The 24294-nt window shown below is 36.2% G+C and overlaps 1 protein-coding gene across 2 annotated transcripts in view; it reads right to left on the bottom strand.

Annotated features, from left to right (window-relative positions):
* Positions 1–24294, bottom strand: part of PRKCE (protein kinase C epsilon) — a 308889-nt gene that overhangs the window by 5621 nt on the left and 278974 nt on the right. For both annotated transcript variants that reach the window (XM_032216245.1, XM_032216246.1), the window contains 3 exons: positions 20166–20304; positions 18721–18909; positions 13411–13557 (listed from right to left, as the gene is read on the bottom strand). In XM_032216245.1, coding sequence (XP_032072136.1) covers positions 13411–13557; positions 18721–18909; positions 20166–20304 — 475 coding nt within the window. The remainder of the gene's footprint in view (positions 1–13410; positions 13558–18720; positions 18910–20165; positions 20305–24294) is intronic.

Below are 24294 nucleotides of genomic sequence, written 5' to 3'. Positions count from 1 at the left end.
TGTTCTACTTCTTTCTTATTAAAGTGCCCCCAGCCTCTGTCTCCCCCTTCCGAGTTCAGAACACAGACAGAAGGTCCCACCTAGCTTTTGGTTTCAATAGAATAGCCCTTGAATCCATTGGATATCTGGATTTGCTTTGAGCTGTGTCTACCAAAAAGCTGCAGTAATGATGTCCTCTTTCTGAAACAGCCTATAACGGTACCTCAGTCGAGAAACTTTTCTTTTTAACCATGTGTTAAACAGAGTAAGTAATTCTGGACTTGAGAACTAAAGATTTATAGGAAGCAAGAAATCAAGATGAGATTAATGATACATTCAAGGTGAGACAGGAAGTTATGAGGAAATCTAAAGCCAAGAGTTAAGAGAAAAGAGAAGAAAAAGAAAAACGTTGTATAAAAAAGAGCTGTACAAGTAACCAACATGAAAATCTCACTTAATTGGATTTAGAATATTTCCAGTAAATTAAGTAACATAAAGTAAAAAAAAAACATTTTGCTGAAACTGACCCATTTATTCACTGCTCATAATGGTTATTTTAAAACACTGTCAGTGACATTATTCATAAAATTTTGCAAGATCAGACAAAATAGCACTATTATGAACTACAAGGCTTAGATACATAATAATATACAAGCATATACAGAACCGATTTTGTTCTTTCTTTGGCAAAAGGAAGGAAATAACTCAAATACTATGAAGTGAGAAACTAAACATGGAGACAATGTAGAGTGGATAAATGGGAAAGGTTAAAAAGTCCTCAATGGAACTGCAGCTACATGGAGGGAAGTATGCAGTGGAGTACCCCAAGGCTCTGTTTTAGACTCAGTACTCTTCAACATCTTCATCAATGATGTGGATGAGGGAATAAATGGGGAACTCATCAAATTTGCAGATGACACCAAGCTGGCAGGAATAGCCAACACTCCAGAAGACAGGCTTAAGATACAGAAGGATCTTGACAAACGTGAACATTGGGCACTATCTAATAAAATGAAATTCGATGGTGAAAAGAGTAAGGTTCTACATTTAGGCAAGAAAAACGAAATATACAGGTATAATATAGGTGGTACCTTCTTCAATAGTAGTAACTGTGAAAGGGATCTTGGAGTCCTAGTGGACAACCATTTAAATATGAGCCAGCAGTGTGCAGCAGCTGCCAAAAAAGCCAGCACAGTTCTAGGCTACATAAACAGAGGGATAGAATCAAGATCATGTGAAGTGTTAATACCACTTTATAATGGCTTGGTAAGGCCACACTTGGAATACTGCATTCAGTTTTGGTCACCACAATGTAGAAGAGATGTGGAGACTGTAGAAAGAGTGCAGAGAAGAGCAACAAAGATGATTAGGGGACTGGAGACTAAAACATATGAAGAATGGTTGCAGGAATTGGGTATGTCTAGTTTAACGAAAAGAAGCACTAGGGGAGACTTGACAGCAGTGTTCCAATATCTCAGGGGTTGCCACAAAGAAGAGGGAGTCAAACTATTCTCTAAGGCACCTGAGGGTAGAACAAGAAGCAATGGGTGGAAACTAATCAAGGAGAGAAGCATCTTAGAACTGAGGAGAAATTTCCTGACAGAACAATTAATCAGTGGAACAGCTTGCCTCCAGAAATTGTGAATGTTCCAACACTGCAAGTCTTTAAGAAGATGTTGGATAGCCATTTGTCTGAAACGGTATAAGGTTTCCTGCCTAGGCAGGGGGTTGGACTAGAAAACTTCCAAGGTCCCTTCCAACTCTGCTATTGTATTGTATTGTAAGTATTTCTGCTGAATTGGCATACATAACCATCCTTCATAAAGTGATATTCTAAGGAAAAAAATGGGGCAGTTAAAAGCAAATGGGCTAATAATTCTTTCTCTATATGAAATGTGCAAGAAATTAATTCTGGAGCTAACTTGATTCCTTGCCATTTATAATATTGTATTTTACAGAAGTATATTTAGAATAGCAATGTCCATTTTTTTCTCCAAGGAGTTCAAGGCAACATAGGTAGTATAATAGCAGTCATGCTTCTCAAGTTCATTTGCTGATTCAGGTAGAGAATCAAAATCAAAATTAAAACAAGGATCCACTGTTTTCTTTTTTGAGCTGAACTCAACTCTTCGTAACTTCAAGGACATATTGTTATAAGTCTTCCCTGCAACAAAATTGAGATGATTGCTCTTCTTGGATAGCATGGTTTTTTTTTTTAAAACTTCCCTAACCTACAGCCAAGGAATCTTCTAGTAGTCTCTCCTGTGGATACTAACCACATTGCCCCTTCTTAATATTTCAACAATAACCAAGATTGACTAGATGCTGCCACCTAGCTGGGCATGTCCCTGATTATTGTAAAATATGTGTAACCCAAATGTTACATTTCCTAGACCCATATTAGCTTTGAAGAAATTAGTTCTTCATGTAAGCTGCATTGAGGAAATGTATGATATATATCTAACATATACATAAATACAGAATTGTGAATGATTCTACCATTTGGGATTCATTGTTGGTTTTCTTCTTCTCCAGGGAAAGCATAAGGCATAAGGCAGCGTTAATAGGAGATGATGGAAGCCAATCTCTCAAGCTGATCTCTGAAGAAGTAATGCTCACTTCTGATAAATTAACCCGAATATCTCTTGCTGCCTCCCCCTTATGAGAATATGAGTGTTTTGTAGGAGGAGGAGAGGAGAATGATTTTCTCTGAGATGAGGAAAAAAAATAAAACTGAATTCAGATCTAGAATATTTTGAGTTTGTAATTGACAAGTGTGCTGTGGTTCTTCTCTTGATCAAGCAGAATTTAAGCAGATAATACTCATCACCTTTCCATTCTTAATATGTGAAAGGGAGTGGACTGGAGGATACATTTCTTTATTCTCAGTTATTACAATTCCCCTCTGCTCTGCCATCCCTACTGGATTCTATGAGGAGGAAGTATCTGATTTGAATTTATGGCACATGGACTAGGATAATCAACAGCAGCAGATCTTGTTCTAGTTCTGTGAATGATGTCCCAGTCATGTATGTCACACTTTTATGCGAGACTGAGATAAGTAAGATATTACATATAAATGCCAGTGCATCAGAATAAGAGTATTGGATAAGACAGCCTCATTTTCATTCACATATATTTAGGCTGTCAGTATCTCAGTCTTTTCCTGTTCTTTGATTTTACCCTCTTTTAATTTTGCATGGAGTAGTGAAAAGAGCAGAATCAATGCATAATTAAAGTAACTGAACAATAGTACAAAATCTGGAATCTGAAAAGAAAAAAAGAAAACACTGCTGGACCCAGAAGTGTCACCAAACGAGGCTATTTCACATATACAGTTGAAGATCTATAATACTGGGGAACTATCTCTTACTGTACAGTAGTTTACTGTAGAACTGCAATCATGAAAGGAATGGCACACAAAAAATATGAATGACAAACAAGTCATGAGAAACAACAAGAAACAATAGCAATCCATAAATAAGGTGATGAAAAATGTTCTAGCAAAACCTGGAGACATTAAAATAAATCAACTTTGGGATATTTTGCATCTCTCACCCCTCCCGCTGCCTACACCCTTGGACAAATTTAATATAATGCAGCTTCCATGCCTTGTATAACTCAGTCACTCATAACTTGGTCACCTCCCACTTGGAGGACTGTAATGTGGTCCACATGATGAGTACATGGAAACTGCAACTGGTCCATGCAGTGGTGTAGGCAGTTTTTGGAGTTTCTTGCTACACTCATATGATGTTGCTGCTTTGCAAGATGCTCTGGCTTCCAGTAAGTTCCTGAGTGCAATTTAATGTGCTGTTGTCATCTATACAGATCTAGATGGCACTGGGCCTGGCTAGATTTAGCCAAATTCAGCTCCCTGTCATTTTGTTGGAGGCTGGAATTGAATTTTCTTGGTGGCAGTGCCTGCCCATGAACAGGATCCTCTCAGAGAACTGGATGGTCCGGACTCTTTTGGCCTTCCTCAGGCATCTGGACCAGGAAGTTGGATGAGCTCTGTATTGAAGTGGGTTTTTTTTTAATTGGGATGCATGGTTTGTCTCAAGTATCATGAGCTGTTTGTAACTGTTAGTTTTATTCTTTGCACACTGCCCACAATCACTGGAGTGAGATGGGTTGTCATATATATTATATTCATAGTACATACATACATACATACATACATACGTACATACATACATGACAGGCTTTGGATCTATATGATCAAAATGATATATATATATATATATATATATATATATATATATATATATATATATATATATATATATATATATATATATCTCACTATCACCAATCAAACTTAGTACTGTAAGCATTGCAAGCAAGGGAATTAGAAGCTCTGGATGGCTTCACTTTTATACAAGATATTAATGTACTTATGCTTGAGACATGAACAACATAACACTCTGAAAAGACCCTGTGGTCCCCAGTATTAAATAACAATCACCTCAAAGGCAGTTTTTTTAAACTGCCCAAACCCGTTAGATTGCTTAATTTTCCAGTGCCTGAATTTGTGAGGTTTTGGAATAATGATAGCTGAGACCAGTAAAAGTTACTGGCTCCTTTTGACATGGAAATAACTACTCATGAAATTCAGTGGAAAGGCTTCTGAGAAAGTTCTTTAGGAGTAGGTTTCCTCACCTATAGTACTAATACATCTTCCCTTTTTTCTTGCATTTAATGTAATTATCTTTATAACACAATTATTAAATACTGTCTCTGTATTTCCATTCACGTAAACCTTTTTTCCCCCTCTCAGGGAATTTCTGATTCCCACAGAGTGATTTCTGGACAAATATAGTAGTAGTAAATAAATAAATAAAAAGTAAATACTGTAAATAAATACTATAGAAATACAAACCAAAGGCATGGCACCATGCCAAAGAACAGAATCCTGGTTCCATAATCTTTCCAGCAAATATTGCTAGGCAGTTACGTAAAGACGTAAGTTAAAATGGAAGAAACCTGAACTCTAAAACCTAGCCAGTTGAAAGATAGGTATTTTTGTAAAAAAAATCTTTTAAGTAGGTTTCATTCTAACAGCTTCTAGTGATCCTCCTTCCCTGCCTTCATGAAATTAAAAAGAACAAGTATTATTCTGTTTCCCCACTATCAAATCATAAATAATGTCTCTATAGCTGTTTGGTTTCTTATGTTTTCTACACATCAAACAAATCTTAAAGGTAAAGGTAACAGTTATCTTGCACATATGAGCTAATCGTTCCCGACTTTAGGGAGTGGTGCTCATCTCCGTTTCAAAGCCGAAGAGCCAGCGCTGTCAGAAGATCTCTCCATGGTCATGTGGCCAGCATGACTAAATGCTGAATGCCCATGGAACACCTTCCCACCAAAGTGGTCCCTATTTTTCTACTTGCATTTTTATGTGCTTTCAAACTGCTAGGTTGGCAGAAGCTGGGATTTGTGCTCACTCCCGTTACGCAGCGCTAGGGATTCAAATCACTGAACTGCTGACCTTTCTGATTGAAAAGTCCAGTGTCTTAGTCACTGAGCCATTGCGTCCCTAAACAAATGTTAATGAAAATAGTATAAAGAAACATTTCCTCTTGGTTTTTTCCTGGAGGGATGTCACAATCATTGCTTAAGGAGGGGTCTGTTCCTAAGAAAAATCTGGAAATATTGTCCATTGAATAACTATTCCAAAAAAATTGGCAGACAATTTGAAATGTCATTTGTAATTAAAGTTGCCTGGAAAGAGTTTATTGCTCTTTTTTCTCTTCATTTGAGCAGCAACCTGCAGTGTGGAACACATACTCATTCATATGGTCTCTGGGTGTGATTTAAATCTCTGACAGCTCAGGGGTTGCTAAGCACATAGGGAATGGAGAAGGCTGCCTATTGGATATGTTTTTGAGGACAACATAGAACTCATGTTGGAGACTGAGGGAACAATGGGTTTATTCCTTTTCTTGGGCCTATAATGACAATGATAGGAGTGAACAGAGCAATTATGTTTATTCAAATGTAAGACAGGAACTATTTATCCACATAAGGCATTTTTGTTCTATTTATGGATCATAAATTGGCAGGGAATTTTTAGGGGTATGAGATGTTTCTGAGATGAGATGTCTCTTTTAGGGGTATGAGATGTTTCTGTGAGAAGTTTAAGGGAAGATTTGAAGTGCAAAGTACTACTATATGTATCACTGTAATATAACTTAAGACATACTAAATGTATAGTTAATGGAAATATTATTAAAGGTAGATACAGTGATGTATTCTTATATCTAAGAATATTAATCATAATTATGTTTCAAATATGTTGAACAAAAAATATTTTCAGAAGAGAATCAGTCTTTCTATGCTCTAGGTTTTGGCTTGAGTTCCTCATCTGGTCACATCAGCCATGCCCATCAATGTAAGAAACATGAAAGGAAGGCTTCTTCTTAGGATAGGCACATTTTGTGGCTTCTCTGTCTTGGATGGACTTAGCAAACTAACAGCAATCAATGCAGCAGAATTAACTGCAGAAGAACTTACATCTGTCTGTCTGTCTGTCTATTTCTATCTATCTATCTATCTATCTATCTATCTATCTATCTATCATCTATCTATCTATCTATCTATCTATCTATCTATCTATCTATCTATCTATCTATCTATCTATCTATCTATCTATCTATCTATCTAACTATCTATGATTTATTTTCCAGAATCTTGACCTGTCACACAGTTTGAAACTTATTGTTTTTATTAGCTACTAAAACATTACAAGATACAAACTACATGTTAAAAATTCTAGTACTTCTTTCAATTCAAACACAATTGTAATTTTTGGTCTAATCATGAGAAGAAATTTCAGTGCATAGAGAAAGAGGGGAAAGTGGGGAATCAATGAAATAGTGTTTTACGATGAAGCATGGATCAACTCTACCTCCCATCCCCAACTGATTGAGCAAACTACATTTCATGCGAAGGCATGCAAGACAGCTCCCCACTTTGCATCTCCCTTCATCTAAATGCCAATTGCCATGCATCAAATGACTTAATGGAAATATATCATGAGACTGAAAGAAAACCTCAGGTTTGTATGTTAGCCCTAAAAAGAGACCTACCTGGATATTTTCCCCACACTGTAGGCCTTACCTTAAAGAGGGACATTCACACTGAAGCAAACTTGAAAAGAGAGAATATTCACACAAAAATAAATTTATTTGGCCAGTAATCTTGGGGTTCCCATGACTATTACTAATGCATTATTAAAAGTGACAGTCTTCAAAAATGTTTTTTTCTTGCTTCAAATAAATTTAAAAGTCATAATCTCATGCTTACAACAGGGACCAATAAGACGTTGTATATACAATGTTATGACTTCAAAGTAACTGAACAGAAAAAAAAAACCCTCTATTTAAAATGCACACATATTTTGGCACACTAGTTGTAAAAGCTCTAAAAAAATGAAAACAAATTCTTCAAATTTCCATAGGCACATTTGATTTTAAAATGTTGCCTCCAGAAAGAAAGTCCCTCTTTAAGAATTCCAGCCACTGCCATCGTCAGTGTGCAACTTGGCATTTGCCACAGCATTGTGAAAGCAAACAAACACTGATATTTCTGCAACTGACATATCTCAAGCTAAAGGACTTCCAATTCCTGACGCATTTATCCAATTAGGTTGCAAAAGCAAAATGTTTCACTGTGGCAAACTCCCAACCTGGTTTCTGATCATCCATTTCTCTTCCATCCAGGACTTCTACCCTCAACAGTCAGGGAGTGCTTGGTAGAGTCTGAGCATGCTCACAATTATTTGACCTGAGATTTTGCATATTCCTCGACATATAAAAAGGTGGTGTATTTTCCTTCACCGGAAGAAAGCATTTGTTTGCGGGCTGATAGCATTTATAATGAACATGGGCTGGCTCTTCCATTTTTCTTTTAAAGGAATAAATACATATAAATGGCAAGAGCACTTAAGACTTACATACCACTTCATAGCACTTTATAGCCCTTTCTAAGCTGTTTAGAGTTAGTGCACTGCCCCCAACAATCTGGGTCCTCATTTTACTGACATCAGAAAGACGGCAGGCAGAATCAACTTTCAGTCTCGTGAGATTAGAACTGTCAAACTGCAGGCAGCTGGCAGTCAGCAGACGTAGCCTGCAGAACTGCTGTACCACCACAGCTCTTTAAATTTAATCTAAATGGAAATAAATGCTATAGGGAAAATCTAACACATCACTGGTGTTATTGGAATATGGATTTAAACCAGTGGTGGGTTTCCAATTTTTTTTTACTATCGGTTCGCTCGCACACGCGTGTGCGTGCTTGACATCTGGGCAGGTGGGTGGAGCCTCCTGCCTCCACCACTACCAGTTTGCCCGATCTGGCCGAACCGGAAGCAACCCACCTCTGATTACAATAATGTTTGCGACCAAACGTGAATGAAACATATATATATATATGTATAATAGTATAGATTTCAATTATTACAGACTAGGGTTGTGCAAATGCTTCAAAAGAGGAGGGTTTTGTTCCCCAGCAAAGTGACTGCATATGGAAAAGCATAACTTTTCCAACCTTTCAATGCTAAAATAAAATATATGAGAAGGACATTTAATAACCCCCAAAGTATCAATAGATGATAGTACTATTTATATTATCTTAGATATGATTTATTTTGTAAAGTTGATAAGCTGCTCTAATTAAAGCTGACTCTTGAGCGTCTTGAATAGGCTGCATGAGTCTCAAGCAGAAATTAAGCATTGGTTTACCAAGGAAATTGATATTCTTACAATTTGTTGCCTCACTAGGACTTGCAAAGGAAAGAGGCTGTCAAGCATTTAGCACAGCCTTTTTTCCCCAGGTATTTCATTATCACAACCTTCAAGATTCTTACGAATCACGTAAAAATAATTGCGTCAAGGCACACATTAGTACAAATCCTGAACTGGATTATTTGTGATGTGAATTCAACCAGTAGACCACAAATACTTGGTCAAACAGGAAAACCAGTCAAGTGAGTTATTTACAGAAGCACATTGGGAACACCAAGCACATTCAACACTTTGTAGAAATACAAAGTCTCCTATTTGGAAGGGGGGGAAAAAATCCCTGACCATCTTTCCTCAATAATCTGAAAAAAAGAGGGGAAGTCTTAGAGGATACTATGAAAAAATGTCTTTAAAATCTTTCTCTTTTGAAATAAGTAAGAAAAAAGAAGGGAAACTTTTATTCTGATATAGCAAGAAGTACATATATTTTTATACAAGATCACTTGCAGAATGAGGAAATAATAATCATGCACACAATGCAGGTTAATCTTCCTTCTTGTAATTTTCCTGATAAAATGGATTACACGTCCACCATTTCAAGCTAGCATGAGGAAAGTGATGGCAATTGTAGTGGAGTAGGGTGAAGAAGCAATTTAGGAAGAACAACTGCAGACATAACCAGCACTTAAAGGATTTCCATACTGGGGATAAGAGATACCAGCTTGAAACTCTGAGAGTTGTAGTCCAAAACTACAGGTGGAGTGGAAGGCTACAAGTTGTGTTCTCTTCTGGCAGCATCTGAGGTAATTTGGGTAGCTTTACATTGAACTTCTGCATCTGCAAAACTGAAGGTGCCATCCCCTATAAACATTTCACTATGTTAGTGGGTTACAACATTTTGCTCAAAAGGACTTCCTTCTGATCAGAAATTTAGAGGATTGTGCTCAAATCAAGCCATGGTTTTGTGGCAGCAATTCTATGCAGGATCATTTGGGAGTAAATTCTAGTAACACTTGCTTTTCCCTTTCAAATGGCACAGATAGGGTTGCTCTGAATATTCATTGGCTTACAGTAAGTCTGATTAAGAAGTGTTCTCCTCAGGTCTTATTTCAAATTTCAAATGATCTATATGACAAAGAGTTCAGTGGAATTCTTTTCTTGAGTTTTCTGACAAACTCAAACAGCCTTCTTGTCCTTCTTTGTTGCATTTAAGCAAACGATCTTAAGAGCTTGTCTCCCTGTTCTCTGAAGAGTTTACTCATGATTGTAACTTCAAGGACCAGTTGTAGGTCCCTTCATTCAATGCTGCTGTAACTTCAAACTGTCACTGAATGAATATGAATGAATGAACACACACACACACACACACACACACACTCACACATACACACAGGTAGTCCTTAACTTATGACTATTCATTTATTGAAAGTTATGATGGCCTTGGAGAATGTGATTTATAACATGTACTTGCACTTTTGACTGTTGCAATGGCAAAAAAACCCCACATTGGCAAATCTGGATTTGTTTAACAACCATGTGATTTGCTTAACATCTACGAATGGCCATGAACACTTAATGACCATAATAAAAACCATCCTAAATTCATGTCTGATTCAATTTGCAATGACTTACAATGGAAATTCTCAATTCAATTGAGGTCATGAGTTGAGGTCTAACTTGTATATTCTTCCTAGCATTTTCCTGGCAATTGCAGGAACCACTTTTTTTTGGGGGGGGGGATCAACCAAGTTATCCAAAGAGATACATAAAATGTTGGGGTTTGATGAGGTTTGCTGAAAAAGCAATAATGGAAAGGGGTTAGGAATAATCATATTTACAAGTGATGTACACAAAATTAAAGCAAACTAGATATCCTTAATCAAATTATGTAGAATTGTTCTTATATACAGTGTAAAAAATAATGCTCTGGCTATATTTCCAGGCAGGAGATTTATTTATTTATTTATTTATTTATTTATTTATTTATTTATTTATTTATTTATTTATTATTGAATTTATATCGCTGCCTATTCACACATGGTGACTCAAGGCGGCTTACAGAATATAAAACCTCATTTAAAACAATGAAAATAATAAAAATAATTAATTAAATTAACATAATATAATAAAATCACTCTCCACCCTCTGTTCTGGTGACAGCAAATATGAGCCATTTAATGGGCTCCATCCCGCTCTGGGTTTCCCAGGCCCACTAGCAGAACCAGGTCTTCAGTGCCTTCCGGAAGAATGTTAGAGTAGGGGGCATTCTAATCTCTGGGGGAATGATGTTCCAGAGAGAGGGAGCCACCACAGAGAAGGCCCTTCTTCTGGGTCCCCACCAGGTGTATCAGGAGATTAATTTGGAATGTCGGATTTGGTAGAAGAAAGGTAACTTCTTTGTGTTCTGGGCAATATTCTTCTGTGATTTTATGCCATAAGTAAACATGTTAATCTAACATAACCCAATTAATATCTCAAACAGCAGTAGCAGATTAGAAGGCAATAATTAGAGTAATAGATCCCTGAACAGCCTCCAGCAAAGTCTTGGATTTCATAAAAGCTGATTACTATTTTTACAAAGAAATCTAGTATGGGTTTTTAAAAATTCATTTTTCAGTCCAATACCCCAGTAATGAATGCAGATCCATCTGTATTCACTCTCCTGTATTTCAGCCTTAACACTGAGCACATATCATTGGCCTATGAATTACCTCCCTTTCCCTTCATTATTCTCCTTGACATCCCAAGTATCTAGACTTCAGCCTAGAGAAGTATCCCTAAGTCATGGAGATGTTTAGTGGAAGCTCCAGCTAACTACACACTTATGGTATATGCTGAGAGTAAAAACATAATGGAAGCATTTAATTGCCTACAAAAAATGTACACTTTATTTCAGCTATTAGCTGGAGAAGCAACAAAAGTATAAACAGAAGCACAACACTTGCTTCTGTGTTTATCCACTTCTTCCCTCTTTTCTTGCAAGTCTGAAATCAGTGCTCTACTTGACTATTATTAATTTGGCCAAGAATGAGAAAATGTGAAGTAGAAATAATAAAATAATGCACACATAAAAGCCAGCAAGTAGCATATTTCATCCTCAGAGGAAAAGAGGGTAACAATACGAGGAAATGCAAGTTTTTTTAAAACTCTATGTTCAATTTTTCTCAGTCTGGAGAAAAAAGAAAGCTTTAAGTACTCCCACATTTAAATGGTATTAATAGATTGGCTTAAAATTAAATAGCTTCAATTTATTTATTTATTAAGAAATTTTATGACTACTCAATTCACTCTTGGTGATTCTGGATGGCTTACAATAAAACTCCAATACAAAACCCAATAACTCCCTATCCCCAATGTTCAAAACACATACAAATAACAGACAATAGACAGCTAGAACTGAGTGAGAATAATTCAAATTGTGACAAGGGAACAGAAATGAGCCCCCACTTGAATATGAAGGTTATAAACTCTCATCATTCAAGATTTCATGACTGTTTATCTGTCAATGAGAACTCTTTCAGATGTGCATAGATTGTTAGGAAAATGATATTGGACATTTGTTGATGAACACTGGAAAATATATTCTTTTGAATAACTAAAATATATTTTGTCAGTACTATATATTAACAATATTAGGATCTTGAATAAGAAAAGAGACCATAAACTGGATTTCATTACAGCACCTGCCAAGTCTCCAGTGAATCAGGACTAAGGAAAAAAAACAGTAAGGTGATTAAAAAAAATTAACCCACATTTATTGCTTTGTAAATAACTCAAGGTGTTGAACATACTAATACTTCCTCCACCTCCTGTTTTCCCCAAAACAAAAAAATTATATGCAGTGAGTTAGGCTGAAAGAGAGAATGACCGGCCTAAAGTCACCCAGTCTGCTTTCAGCCTAAGGTAGGACTGGAACTTGCAGCCTCCTGGTTTCCAGGCCAGTGCCTTAATTACTACACCAAACTGAATGTCTTGAGTTTTCACAGAATTAGAATTTATTTATTTAGAAAATGTATATGTCTGCCCAGTCACTAACAATGACTCTGGATGGCTTACAAAAAATAAAAACCCAATATACAACAAAAAATGAACCACATACAACAGTAAGAATTCAGAGTTACTAGCAATGTTACGTAACAATCTCAGTCAATTTGAAACAAGAGTTTAGCATCTAGCAATGTATGATAATGTATGACAGTCGTAAATATGATTCCCAATTGATGCAGGTATTGATATTTTACATGAAGGGATACATATCCAACATGAGTTTTGGATACTGAGGATACTTTCACATATTTAGATTAATATGTGAAGCATGATTATCTTAGCTGTGTTTTCAGTAACAATAAAGTGGCGCAAGAAAACATGGTGACTTATCATTCCATAACACAAAGTTAATGGTTTTAGATATAAAGGTTATCAAATGATAATAGCAATATTATCTGTGATTTACTTTCAAAAACCGGATAGCATAAGCACTTGATCATTCCACATTCAGTGTTTCATTAACAAGTATGACACACAATTCTAAGGAAAACAATTAATTCACTTTCTTTGGTCTAACAAAAAAATTGACCACGTTATCAGTTCTATTGCACTTCTGCAACCTTACTATCATAAAGGTGATCAACCAGTTTTTATGTTACTCAAGTTCTCTTGCACAACTCAGATCAATACTTACAATCCGAGGTTTGAAGGGTGGCTTAATTTTCCTTTGTTCTAGAAGAACCCAGTCAATTTCTTTGAAGAATGGATGCTGTTTAATGGCATCTTCACCGTTCTGAGATGCTACACAGCCCAGGCGTTTGTTTGGGTTTTTTGTCATGAACTGCAGGGAAAACAAATAACCAACTTCAGTTACATAGTGGAAAAATTGTATAAGGTGGGAAGATACAGCAAGACAAGCTCTGGGAAAAGCAGAAACATCCTGCAAAATATTCTATTTGCATTAGTCTTTCTGATGCCTTTCCTAATTCAGTAAAGTTTTGAGCTGTCTGTTATTATTCTATAACTGCAGCAGTCTTTATTTCAAAACATTATATAGTAATAAACCACAGCAATGCTTAAATCAGATTAATATGTACTTAAATCAATGTTATGTTTTACTGTGCTTTTTTATTGCATTCATATTTACATACAGGGCAGTAAAATTTTAATATATCAATGAGTCAGAAAAAAAGAGTGTGTTTGGTTAGTATAATAGTGTAGACTATGATCCAAATGCTGTACAATTTTCGAAGACAGGAATTGGCAGATTCACTAAATATTTTTTTCAAAGCTGAATGTCACCATTTTACTACTCTTTATTAATGGAAACATAGAGAGCATATTGTTTGATCACTGAGAATGCAAACAATTGACAGATCTATAGCAAAGGAATAGACAAAGGTTGAACAGGCCCATCCAAATAAAACAAGCAACCTCTGGTATTTTCTTTTAATTGGGATTGTGAAATCCAAGCTGAGCTACTCACAAAGGAGCATACTATACCATCTAAAACTGGGGCAGAAACACATCTGTGTATATCTGTGTGTAACAAATGGTATAGATAAAATTGATGGTTCAAGAAGACGAGTATGAAGACTCAAACCAGAAACCACAGTAGAACCCCAAAAAATATTAACATGTAAAGGGAAAAAAGAACAGACCAATGGCCACAAATACATTTTAATCAACACAAAATGTGTTCGACCTAAACAGGATTGAAATGAAAAAGCTGCTATGCTAATAACATTAACAGTAGAGAAGCAGGATTGAAGAGCAGAATCCTTAGAGCAGTGTTGGCTAACCTTTTTGTCGTTGCATGCTGAAAGCACTTGTGGTGTGAGACAGTGTGTGTACTCGCACCCATAAGGCAATGAGCGCGCACATACGTGGTGGAGCTGACCTGGGGCGACAGCTCATGTGCCCGCAGAGAGGCTCTGCATGCAACCTGTGGCATGCGTGCCATAGATTCACCATCATAGCCTTAGAGAAATGAACCCTAACTACAGGCTTGGTTAGCATTCATCCTCCTCCTTGAAATAAAGAAATAAAAAAATCATGGAACAACCAGGACAATGGAATGATTATTTTTTAATGTGTGATATGGCTGATAGAACATACTATACTTACATCTAGCACTTCTTATAGGGACAGAGATAAAGCAAAATTCACATGTGTCATAGGAATATAAAGTGCCGGAGCATGGATGAAATACCTATTCAGAGTTTTATTCTTAGTGTATTGTGCTTTTTAAAAATTAAAATGTCTAACAGATTGATCCACTAACTATAATGTTTATTAAAGATTGAAATCCCTATCTGTTTCTATGTAATCTGGCAAATAATTATTTACAGATAAAAAATATCTTCAAGAAAAAGATGTTATAACTAAATAGCCGCTGCACAAGAGCAGCACCTCTCTGCTATTCATTACATCAGATACATATTTTTCATGTTTTTGTATGAGCATAAAAAAAATATGATAATGCTTTAAAAATGGCACTAAAGTTAAGATTCCTTAAGGCAATGGCCTCCTTTGTTCAGGCTTTACTCAAGCCAGGGAAAAGTTGGGCTGCTTTAATCAGTGAGAAAGAGATACTGTGCTTTGCAGAATCATGTTCAAAGACCCTACTGAAAATTAGCAAGATTGAAAAAATCTGGAAAGCAACTACAATTAATATAGACCAGGCCTGTTAAACTGATGGCACGCGGGCCAGATATGTCATGCGCATGCTACGTCCACCCCGGCTCCACAAAGGCAAAAAAAGTCACGATATGTCACGATCCAGCCCGTGACATGACTGAGTTTGACACCCGTGATATAGAGCATATTGTTGAGGGATCTAGAACAGGATGCTTTAAAGAGTTCCATAAGGCTTAGGAAGGACAATTTCTTATTTGAAGTATTCAGTGATAACAGCAAAAATCTCAAAACATTTTTTCATTATCACAATGATTACCAACTCATTATATACGCCACAAGTATATGAACTGGTGTGGGCACTTTTTGGGAGGGGAAGACTGAACATTTTTTTAAAGAAGAGAGGAGCTAAGGTTATCGGTGCAATAACATTGCTGGATAAAATTCTCAGTCTTTCTTCTCACTTCTGAAAGGTTTTTTTGTTTCCCTCCTACTCTCTAAATAAGTTAAACCAATCCAGGCTTTAATACTCTTAATTTTTTTTAAAAAAAAAACTTCCTCTCTGTACTTGATGGGAAATTACACTAATGTTTGGTTGTTTGCCAGCAAATTTCAGTGGTACAATCTTAGTGGTCTCTGAATAGTGCAAGAAAGGTGATAGGGTAGCTTATGCATCTCGCTTGCCAAGACCTCTCATAAAACCTGTAATACAGATTTCCTTTAATCAGAAAAGAAGACAACCGAATCTACGTTTTTTGGAATGCAAAGCATATTTTCCATTGTGAAACTGCTCTTTATTTCTCATTTTGTCTTATTTTCAAGAGAAATAATATTAAGCTTTAAAAAAAGTAAAAGGGTTTTTGGATTCCACAGTCATAAGGTGTGTAAACATTCTAAAAATTAAGAGTGGTGTCTTTCATAAAACTTCAGAAATTAATAGAATCTCCATTGTCCCAGCACTGAAGATCAGTTCAGAGAAATTAAACCTCAGATTTCCCACTGTTGTTCCTGCCACCCTCCCCAAGTTTCAAAATATCTTCAGTTTTGGACTCTGGATATTTTTTGTTTGGAAATTGTAAATAAACTGCAATATAATAGTGCAATAAAATAAATAAAATTGTGTAGAACCCCAAAATCATTCTGCCAAAGCTATACAAAATACTTTTAAAAATCTTTAACAGGATTCCAATTTAAAGTGTCTGAAGAACAAAGCCCTCATCTAACAGTACAATGTAAGGAAACAAAGCGTTCCAAAGCTAATCCCTTGTTAATATTCGGCAGTCAAGTACATAGACGCCCCTCCATTTCCTCTGTTTTTCCTGCTCTTCGGCTAATTCATATTGCTAAAGAACAAGATGAACAACCCAAGTTTCAAACATTAATCTAAGCCTGAAACTCACCCCAGATAAGTTTTCTTTCTGTTGTTGTAAGATGCTGTTTGTATGGTAGGTAGGAAAAGCCATCACATTATTTCTTTTCAGAGTAAAAAATCCGATAACAATCTATATGTTTTAAAATGACTTTATGGAGAAGCCTTCTTAGGTAAAGGTTCCCCTCACACATATGTGCTAGTTGTTCCTGACTCTAGGGGCTGGTGCTCATTTCTGTTTCAAAGCCAAAGAGCCAGCGCTGTCCAAAGACGTCTCGGTGGTCATGTGGCCAGCATGTCTAAATGCCAAAGGTACACAGAATGCTGTTGCCTTCCCACCAAAGGTGGTCCCTATTTTTCTACTTGCATTTTTACATCCTTTAAACTGCTAGGTTGGCAGAAGTTGGGACAAGTAATGGGAGCTCACTCCATTACGCAGTGCTAGGGATTCAAAACACTGAACTACCGACCTTTCTGAGTGACAAACTCAGAGTCTTAGCCACTGAGCCACCCTTCAAGCCTTCTTATCGCTTCCATAAATGATAGAGGAGACTTTCCTCTATCAATAGATCTCCATGCCATTGAGAATCCCCAGAGTGTTGTCTTCCAGAGACCTTCTATAGTTAGCAGAAGGTTCAACATTCTAGGAATTCACTATCTGCATATGGAGGACAGCATGAGGATGGTGAAACAAGCATGCTCATCCCTTTCTCCTCAAGGTGTCAGTGAAATTCACTGAGAAGGGCTCATTTCAAAATTTAAGTAACTATGAGGGCTAATCTTATCTATCATGCAATTAAAGAAACTAAAGCTGTTTCAAATTCTATTCCACATAGTCTTCATCTCCCAATAAGTTCCTCCAAGATTCTCTAGGCTGATTGTACAGCATACTTCTACTGGAATTTACTGGGGAGACCAGCTAATTTGCACGAAATATCTCTATGGCAATGCTTGGATTGTCTGACTTTTGGTGGGTTCTAAATAGGAACTTTCCTGGCTTTATGTTCAAGTAAAAACATCAGGTTTGCAATGGGTTTTTATTTTTTAAATAATAAACATAACTGGACTTGGACTATCAGGGTACCAACATTCAAAGTCTAAACTCTGAGGAAACTGATATGGTTACATTCCCATCCTCAGTCTGAGCTCCCATTCCACATAAAGCCATTTTTAGCTGCTTTGGGAAGAATTGCCCCTTATAATTTATTTTTCCAAAACAGTTCTCACTAGCTTGCTGATCTTTCCTTCTTGTGCAAAGTCAGAGTTGTTTTGGCAATGTAAGGAACAGCATGAGGACAGCTAAATATACAAATATGGCTGTTATGATATTTTGTTTTGAGCAAAGTAGTGTTACCTATTTCAAGGAATTAACTGGGAATTAACTTTTGGTTAGGAACTGATCCATTGAACATAATTTCCTTGTAGAACCGACTCATCTTAAAATAAAGATATGAAATGTATTGAAACTAACCTCACCCTTATTTTGCCATCATTTTTCATTTTTCAAGATGAGGAATGGTCTGCGAACACTAACCAATAAATTCTAATTGATATTTGCCCAGAAGCTGTGGGGGTCAGAAACATAGGATCATCTCCCAGAGAAATCTTTTAAGTTAGCATGGTGACGGATCAGAATGTCATTTTGTTAAGTATCTTTTGGATTGAAGCCCATCTGTGTGGGACTTGCATCCTCAATTGCATAATTCTATCTCTATTTTAGCCAATCATACAATCTGAGTATTCAACTTGACAAGGCACTTCAGTTTGCTTGGGTTTTTGGTTCTTCCTGAAACATGATTCTCAAGTGCAGGCATGTATACAGATATGCAGATACAAAGAACACAAACATTTTGCCTCTTTCCCACAATAGGCTTAATTCATCCCAGACCCCTGTATACTGACAATGGCACTCTGAACTGTAGTTGAACTCCCAGTGGTGGCTGTTTCTCAAGAGTTCTAGGAAAACTTAAATTTAAAGAGAAAAATAGATAATCTTACAGCTTTCAAAATGCTGACAGCTTCTTTGCTAAGCCATACTGGATATAGCACATCATCATGTAGGATAGACTCAAAGAGGTCATCTTCATTATCAGCTTCAAAGGGCGGTTGTCCAGCCATCATTTCATACATGAGAACCCCCAGTGCCCACCAATCTACAGAAGGACCATATTCTAATTCCTGGAGGATCTGTTAGGAGAAATCAAGAAAAAGAAAGAGAGAAATTAATGGATAAAAATGCACATGAACAATTTATTTTGCCTACTTTTGAAAAAGAAAGAATTCATAGAAAAACCACAAAGATGATTAGGGGTCTGGAGGTTAAACTATATTATGGTTGTGGGAACTAGGTATGCCTAGTCTAGTGACGAGAAGGACTAGGAGTGACATGATAGTAGTCTTTCAATACTTGAGGGGCTGTCCTAGAGAAGAGGGGGTGAATCTATTTCCAAAGCACCTGAGAGCAGGTTAAGAAGTAAGAAGGTGGACGATGTTAAAGAGGGAACTAACCAATAATTAAAAAGAAATTTCCTGACAATCAAAACAACTAATCAGTGGAACTGCTTGCTTCCAGAAGTTATAGGTGTTTTATTACTGGAGGTTTTCAAGAAAAGATTAAACAACCATTTTCCTGGAATGGTATAGGGTCATGCTTAACCAGGGGTTTGGATTAAAAGACCTCCAAAGTCCCTTCCAACTCTGTTTTTCTATGATTATATGGAATTATTTTTTAAAACCAGTTTCAATGAAACACACTTGGACTTTAAATTAAAATCTATACATTCTTTGAAAAAGTTTCAGTGTGTCACAATTTCTGCCCATTGTTTATCAGTAAGAACGCTATTCTACCCATCCAGTATAAGACACTAAACCTAGTGTCTATCAATGAAGCTGAATGAAAGTAGATTTACATGAGAAAAGAAAATGCAGTTCTTCACTTAGGATACTGTTAACTTACAGAAGTTCCTATCAGGTGATATGATTAAATCTGATGATGGACATCACTTAATTGTACTGCAAAGAAAGCTAGCAAATGCATGTGAAAAAAACATTGAAAAGTCACTGATTCTTATGGATCTTCAGAGGGAGACGCCTGCTGTTAAACTCCTATCATGGTTGTAAACTTTACTGTTGTTGGCTGTAATATGAAAAAAATACTAGAAGAAATAGGCCTTCATTGTGCTCCAACAGAGTTTTTCCTGGTTTTCCTCTGTTTTATGTGTTTCATGGAATTGTTTTCTGAATGGTACTGGAAAATTTGTATGGCAAGCACACATTAATCCTAATTTTTACCAAATTTGTATTGTGATGTACTATAGTCATCAGCATACTCAATCCTAAATAGTATTACATAGAAAGTATTTCATTTGAGTTTTTCATGGAGGGATAAGTAAATTAGCATCATAAAAATAGAGTTCTATACACTTCAATGCATACTATTATACCTCTGGAGCTATGTAGTCTGGTGTTCCACAAAAGGTAGTAGTTGTTACTCCATTCAAGATTCCTTCCTTGCACATTCCAAAGTCAGCCAGTTTGCAATGACCTTCTGCATCCAAAAGAATATTGTCCAGTTTCAGGTCCCTTGAATAAGAAACAATCAAGAAGTTCTTAGCAATAAATAAAAAGGGTGTACGTGAATATATTCCCTGTGAAGAGAAATAGGTACCTTTTCCATATTCTAATAGAGAGATACAAGTGTTAAATAGAGAACATGGAGTACTCTCAAACTATATCCTACTTCATAGTATTTTAAGATATCCTCCCAAGGAAAAGTGTGATTTTTCTACCTCTTCTGCAAACAAAGTGTATTTTTCTCTAATTTGCCTGGGTATTTATTTGTAGGTGGAAAATGTCCCAACAAAACGTAATTTGTAATGTTGGATTTTCCCTGTTACCAGAGGGAGCTCCCTTGTGGGGTACTGTGAATCCATTACAATGGTAACTCCACTGCGCTGAGCCATTTTACAGCAATACAGTAGAAGTCATTTGAAGGCACAATAGGTTGTATTGTAACAGAACACACACCCTGAGAGGTGTCTTACCCCCAAAGTATTTGTTTCTAGAGAGTAAGTCATCTGTATACCAAATTTGTATGAAATTGCTCGAGGCATTATAGAGTTATGCTGGAACACACACACACACAGAGCTAGTTTTATATATATATATATATATATATATATATATATATATATATATATATATATATATATATATATATATATATATATGCAGAAGTCACATAAATATTTGATATGATCATCTATACCATGTCTATGGCTTTATGCAATGAGCAATTGCAGATCCTATAAAAGCTAACTGCTAAGGGAAATATAGTTTCATTATTATTTAAAACTTTTCTTTTTGGGTTAGAAAATCAACAGTTGATGTCCTGGGAAAGTTGAAATCAAATAACAAAATTGCCTATGAAAAAAAGGAACCTACTTATCACTATTATAATCCCATAATGTGCACACACAAACACACATAACACAGACACACAAACTAATTTCATCAGAAAATTGAGGGTTTTTAAAACACTTTGGAGTCAGAATTTTATGAGCTAAAAGCTTCATGAAATCTGCTCAAAGGACCATCCAGATATTCTATTAACTACAAAAATATAGCACACTTTTATCAAATTGTGTGTTTCAAGGAGACCCCAAGAAAACAGCTACTAACACAGTTGCTACATAGTATAAAGTTAAACGGATTTCTGTAAATTTGAATGTATAGTTTCTATTTGTGTACAGTTCTTTACATAATTTAAATAAAATAGTGAATGCGGCAGATACCAAATTATGAATAATCTTTCAGTACTTCATAAAACCTCCAAACATTTCCTGTAGCACAATGAGAATTTTTCTATTCTTGCTTATCATTGTTTCTCCCCCTCTTCCTTGCAAAATTCTTCTAGCTCAGAAATATTCTTAGGTCTCCTTGCATCCATTGAATATTTGAGGTCTCAGTGACATTGAAATCTGGGGCCATGAAGGCTATTCCAAAACATTTTTTTTCCTTTCCTGCAACTATTTTAAGGTTGAAATAGTTTTTAGTTTTAGTTTCTTCACTGGATTAGGACATTAACTTCAAGGATAAGGTGATATTCTTCCCTTCCCTCACATAATATTTTCTCTGCCACTGGCTGCCATTCACCCCCAAAATATAGTAGAAACATCTTCATGCTTGACAATTAGCAAGATACTCTTTTTAAAAATTTCACCTTTCTCTCTCTCAATGTTTCTTGTGTAGTTGTGATCAAACAGTTCAAATTTTGTTTCATCTGCCCAAAATACTTTGCCAAAAATCTTTCAATTTGATCAGTTTTCATTTGCATATCATTTCCCTTAATTTGGTTGCTGTATACTAGGGGTGTCATACTCGATTTCATTGAGGGCCGCATCAGGGTTGTGTTTGATCTCAGGGGCCCAGGATGGATGGCCCAGCTCGACATCACTTGTGTTGGGGGTACCTATGATGGCCCAAGTGCTTTCCCAGAGAAAATGGGCTCCCAAGCTCCATTTTCAGCTGTGATGGCCTTCTGCAACCCTCAGGAAAGCCGCCTGCAGCCCTCCCAAGCTCTGTTTTCGCTGGCAGAGGCATTGTGGGTCAGTCCTTTACTGTTTCTTGGGCAGCCCCATGGGCCAGATCTAAGCACCCATGGGCTGGATCTGAGCACCCTGTGGGCCGGTCTGGCCCCCAGGTCTCGCGTTTGACACACCTGCTGTATACTGATGACAAATACCAGCCTTTAAATCTGTATCCACAAAAGCGCATAAAGCTGGTAGCTTAGAAGAAAGTAAAAGATTTTTCAAACATTTTAAACTTGGAAATCAAAAGAGATAGGTTAAAAAAGCAAAAGCAAATTCTGTTCAGTGAATAATTTCAAGTGATAATAAACAATAGTGAAAATACCAAATATTTATCAATCGCTTGAAGTGGTTGAGGCAACTTTTATGTAGGTGCTATAATGTTTCTATTTTTCTTCTCTCTGTATTCTATAGAATACATTCTCTAATATGTTTTTAATAGTCTATTTCTCCATTGAAGTTTTAGTGGGTTTAAATAAGGATAAGGTGAATTTATCCAATGATAACTTTATCTTTGAAAAGCATCTTGCTGTTTTATTAGCTAAAAAGGTATCTGACCATAAGCTGTCCTGCAGTAATTATAAAGCAAATAAAATAAAAGAAATGAATAGAGGCAGTGAGGTGTAAGTTAATTAATTTTGCAAGAAAAACAAAAAACCCTTAATCCTTTGCTGTAAAACAGCTTATTTTTTATTTGAAGAATGGCACATGCTATGGAACAATGAGATAGAATGCTTAAAATGTAAGATTAGACAGGTCTTCAGAGACCATATCTATTTATAGACATTATTGCTGAGTTTACATTCAACCCAGTTGTAAAGTTTAATTTAACTTATCAGATATACCACTGCTGGTCCAGTGCTAATTCGGGTATTTTGAATCTTGTAAATAAAACAAATACAAGTGTTGAAAAATAACATACCTACTAACTGGGTTTCATGAGCAAAATTATCTCAGGTCACACAGTGGTGGGATTCAAAAACAGCTGAATCCCACCCCTGCCAACACATTTTGAAAGCATTCAATTAGTGGAGGTGGCATTACATAAACCAGAGTGTCCAGGAATTTTGAACTAGGCTGATTCTACTCTAATTTTTAATGAAAAAATAATGAAAACAAAGCATACAAACTTTCCCAGGTTTCATGCTGATATTCTGTTACATGGAAGCATACTAGCACCTTGTGGGGTACTATATAGTAGTGGTCAATGTATCAAATAGAATCTATTCAACATGACCTTCTGAAACTGCCTTTGAGGAAATGCAGCCAAATATTATTTGGTTTCTTTTCAGAAGGATGAACCAGTAGAATACTATTGGTTAAGAACTAAGAAATCCAGCCAAACTTAACAGAATTACATTCTCCTGTTCCCAGCACAGATCTATCAAAGTGATTAAAACTGACTCCTTCATATTAACTGGATGCAAATCAAGACTGAAATGAATCAGGATTCCTCTTGATTAATGATCAGTTATCAAGACAAACTCCTAACACTCTAAACAGGCTCCTTGCTAAAGACTTCATCAGGGTTCTTCAGAAAAAAAAGGTAAAGAAATTAGACAGAAATAGATAGATGATAGATAGGCAGAGAGACAGACAAATAAATATATAACAAAGTGAATCACTTTGAAGTTAAGGGAGAACCTTGACTCATTACTAAAGCACAGGCTGCATTGGATGGATCTTGACTTTGAAAGTACCCTTTACTTCATATGGAGATGTGAAAGCATTCCAGACCTCCTTTTATCAAATGAATTTAACTGAGTTTGTATTGTAAAATTTTAAAACATTTCTAATAAAGAATGCCAATTTTTAAATAAGATTACATATGGAGGTCAATCTGAAAATTCATGAAAGAGAAGGCATTTAAGATATCTTTTTTTGCATGAAATAGATACTTTTTGCCCAAGTGCCCCATTCTCCTAGGACAGTGTTTCTCAACCTTGGCAACTTGAAGATGTCTGGACTTCAACTCCCAGAATTC

Source organism: Thamnophis elegans, chromosome 4, assembly GCF_009769535.1.
Source record: "Thamnophis elegans isolate rThaEle1 chromosome 4, rThaEle1.pri, whole genome shotgun sequence".
NCBI lineage: Eukaryota > Metazoa > Chordata > Lepidosauria > Squamata > Colubridae > Thamnophis > Thamnophis elegans.
The sequence above is the reverse complement of the archived record's forward strand: the minus strand, read 5'-3'. Positions and strand labels throughout refer to the sequence as shown.